The sequence below is a fragment of the Octopus bimaculoides genome, chromosome 5, assembly GCF_001194135.2.
Source record: "Octopus bimaculoides isolate UCB-OBI-ISO-001 chromosome 5, ASM119413v2, whole genome shotgun sequence".
NCBI lineage: Eukaryota > Metazoa > Mollusca > Cephalopoda > Octopoda > Octopodidae > Octopus > Octopus bimaculoides.
Genome location: NC_068985.1, coordinates 77846145 through 77850355, shown reverse-complemented (window position 1 = coordinate 77850355; position 4211 = coordinate 77846145). Strand labels below are relative to the sequence as shown.

Here is a 4211-nt window from a genome sequence, read left to right as displayed (position 1 = left end):
ATATATATATATATATATATATATATATATATATATATATACATACAAATATGCACACACATATACATATATATAAAAGAAGAGGTGTCTATTTACTTTTAGGATGTCTGTGTATGTATATAGGACGAACGATAAAACCGCCTTTGTTTGTTTCCTCTATATTTCTAATTAACTTGAAAATGTGGTTTATCTATAGGTATACCTTCTAAAGCAATTCCCGTACTCATTATTGACGGCACTACAGTTTTGAGTCAGAGCATGGCGATCATTCGTTATTTAGGAAGGTTATATGGCAAGTATTAAATGTGTCGGCACTCATTCTAACACAAATTGTAGCTGTTACTTTTCTCGTCGTATACGTTGCTGTTGTTTAAGCTTATTGTTAGCTTTGATTGAAGAGATCTGTGATCAAAAGCAGTCGAACCGTAACCATTCAGTCTTTTTCCTGTGCATAGGGAAACAATTAGGTGCCTTTTTCGTGCTACCGCTACTAGTTAGGTTGCCGTGTAACATGTAAGATAAAAATAAATAAATAAATAAGTAAATAAAAACAGGGAATAAGGAAAAAGCTAAGAGAGGAGTATTCGAGAGGCAAAGCGGAGGTGGGTGGCTTTATGCCAGGCACCAAAAGGTTAAAGTATGATAGAGAGACAAGCGCAGATATCTTGCTATAGAGGAGATACATGGCTGAAGGAGATAAAGGGAAGGGAATGAGGAAGTGTAAGAGCAAACTCTCGACTCTAAAACTCATTATCTATCATCTGCAGTCAGTCGTCACGATTATGCCTGTTGATAGTTTTGGCATGACTTGGTTGGCTTTCTCCATACTGGTCGGGTTTTTGCTTGAGTTTGCCATTTATTATGATCAATTCCTTTCCACTTCATGTTCCTTTTTACAGTATCTTTGAATCTTAGTCTAGTTCTTCCCTGGTCTCTTTTCCCCTTACACAGTTGGGTGTAAAGGATTTGTCTGGGGAGCCTGTTGTTGTCCATCCTGTGTACATGGCCCAACCAAAGTAAATTTCTAATGCGTCCTTTTCTCAGGCTGGATCTACGTGGCCTAGTGGTTTGGTAAAGTCGTCGGTCCAATTCCGTGGCCGGACAACCGTTTTGTATTTGAACCATGTGCTAGTGCAGCTCTGTTTACCTCCAGCTGTCACATTCATAATGATCCTTTGGATCAAATATAAAGGATGAGGGGTGAGCGGATGTTTATATCTGCTCGCAACTATTTAGGTGCCCAAAACAATAGTAGAAATGACGGCACACAACACCAGATCATATCTGCTTTAGAATAACAGCTGGCTGTAATTCATACTTTTCTAAGACAATGGAGTGTGGTTTGAGTGATATGTGACTTCTATTTCTTTAAGTTAAGACATTTGACTTGATTTAGAGTAATTTTCAACTCACCGCCCTGTACTTCTGTTTTTTACGTTTTGAAATAATTTTTATTTCATATATTTCTTTGCCTATTACCAGGTTTCTACGGTAAAACCGTTTATGAAGAATACGTTATTGATGAAGTTGTAGAATGTGTAATGCATATTTTGAACGCTCTTATTCAACTAGAAACCTGTACGGAAAGTTTGAAGGTAGGAATCTTACTTTTGAATATATTCATTATACTAACCCTTCCACAGTTCACACATTATTACTTAGAACAGATCTAGTCTTTTTCATTTACAAAATGAGCCACCTTTAATTTTGCTCAGATTGCTTTCAATTTTGGTGTATCGATGCAACTCTGAATTTTGATTTCGTACAACCAATTATTTTATCTCGTAAATTAAGGAATCTGATGTTATTTGGACTTAAAGTGTGTTGTGGTTCACAAGATGATGCATGCTGATCTCATTATGTATCAGTAAGATGATGCATGCTGATCTCATTATGTATTTTTGTTTATTTAGAAACCTACAATGAACAGTTCCTATCACAGATGCTAAACTATAAATTTCACAGGGCACAACCTTAAAGTTGACACCGCTCCGCTAAACGCACAAAATTTCTGTCACACTATTAGCTGAAAATACAGAGTTTTTCAGATTTTTAAACCTCTGTAATTTTTCCTCCATTTTTTTGTCCACAACATCACACCTTCATAGCAATGAGACTGAAAAACTACATTATTATAGCCGATTTTCAGATTTTTTACTTCCTTTTAAAAAATGCATATTTTGCGAATGAAAAAAGCTAGATCCCTTAGAAGCGTGACTGCAAAGACTACTTTGTGCAGACACCCTTACATGATTTTCCCCCCAAAAAATTTTCGACCCCGTACCACCATCATCTTGGGTTTATTAAAAATCAAATAAAACAAAACTGGTGTACAGAAAAAGAAATTATTCAGATATAACAACGACAATAATAATAACAACAACAACAACAACAACAACAACAATAATAATAATAACAATAATAATAATAATAATAATAATAATAATAATAATAATAATAATAATAATAATAATGCATCTCTCTCTCTTCAAAGCACCAGTTTTAATTCCTACTAGAACCATGCTGGATATTTATTTACAACTAAGAGAGTCCCAGTCAAAACACCATAAGCTATGATCCTAATATAATACAAAGATATAACTAAAAAATATATGACGTGTCTCTGCAACTTTTAATTTATTTCTCAACAGAATCCTTTTCTGTTTGGGTAGTAAGGAGCGCTGCAATAGGCACCTTCTGTCGGCGGTGATGCACCTGCCCTACCCACCCCATCAGCCATCTACCATGGACCATCTTCCGTTATGTCCAATATCTACCTCACTTCAGTATTTACAACCACTTCTAAACAGGCTATGACGTCTACTGGTGCACATAAGTTATTGTTATTTTAGTTAGGCTAGAGACGCCTACTGGTGTTCAGCCTATCGGCCAGAGACAATCATGTGTACAACTATAACCATAATATATTCTGTGAACATTATAACTTAATTGTTACCTTATTGACGACACCTGAGTAGAAGTAATAAAGTTTATTCTAATCAATAAGAAAATAGAACAATGTACGTTACTATTCCTAGTGAAAGAATGGCACGTGGACAAAGAAAATATTCAACTTCAAGGCGGGATCAACAAACCTTGACCCTACACTGCATTCTCCATCTCATTATCAATATTCTTCCCTAGCTTTCGCTAAAAAGTATTCTATTTTGTGTAGCTTTGATATCATCAGGCAAACCATTGTACGCAGAACATCCAACAAAATCTAACATTTTCTTCGATCTATTTAGAAGACCAGTGGTTCTCAACCGGAATCCATATGAAATTTTGGTGTTAATATTTATGTGCAGTAAATTGCTTGTAGTTCTACAATATACTAGATATTATAATTTTTATACAGTTCCTAATAATATCTAATTATAATAATGCAGTAGGAATTTGTTTATTATACTTTGAAAAGCTATGGAAGTCCAGTAAAGTAAGATATGAATCCAAGGGGTCCATAAACAAAAACTGGTTCAGAACCACTGATTTAGTTTAATCCTATCAATGAATATTTTGTTCTGATTTCTATTTTCCTTACTATTCATTTCGAAGTTGGTCATTGCATACATATCAAGTTAGCGTTTATGAGCAAACAATGATAGCTTTTTCGTAATGAATGATTTGGAAGATATTTGAAATCTTGTATTTTTATTTTTATTCTTTGAAAAAGCGAACTGATATGTACTGAGCGATGTGTTCCTTCCAGTATTCTCAAGAACTTTTTTTGATAAAGTATAATTTCCTTTATTAAATAATCATGTTTATTGCACCATACCACGTTTGAATAAATTAGTATCGGATATGTCATCGAAATATAGGGGGTTCCTATAAGGTTGTTATCCACCCCTGATTGAAACTCTCCCGTATGACATGTACGCATGCTCAGTGACTTGCTTTAACAGTTGCAATCAGCTGAATGCACATTGCCAGTGACCTTTGACATAATTACCCACACTCTGTGGTCAGGATTCTTTTTTTGGTTTGATGTCGGTATCGAAGGGATTACCAGACACCGGACAATACAGTGAGAGCAGCTTTCACTCACATCGTGGTATTCGATGCTGTGTACGTGTCTGTCGTGGTAAAATATGCCACTCCTTAACTGTTGCTTTGCTTTCATCCGTAGCACGAGGTAATTATGTCATTATCTGTGAAATTCGGCAACTTACAAAGATCTTTAGATCAGGCTATACTTCACCGAGAGGAGA

General features: G+C 35.2%; 1 protein-coding gene across 1 annotated transcript in view; it reads left to right on the top strand.

Annotated features, from left to right (window-relative positions):
• Positions 1–4211, top strand: part of LOC106870955 (S-crystallin SL20-1) — a 13217-nt gene that overhangs the window by 8075 nt on the left and 931 nt on the right. The window contains exon 2 of the mRNA XM_052968075.1: positions 1483–1595. Within this exon, the coding sequence (XP_052824035.1) occupies positions 1483–1595 (113 nt within the window). The remainder of the gene's footprint in view (positions 1–1482; positions 1596–4211) is intronic.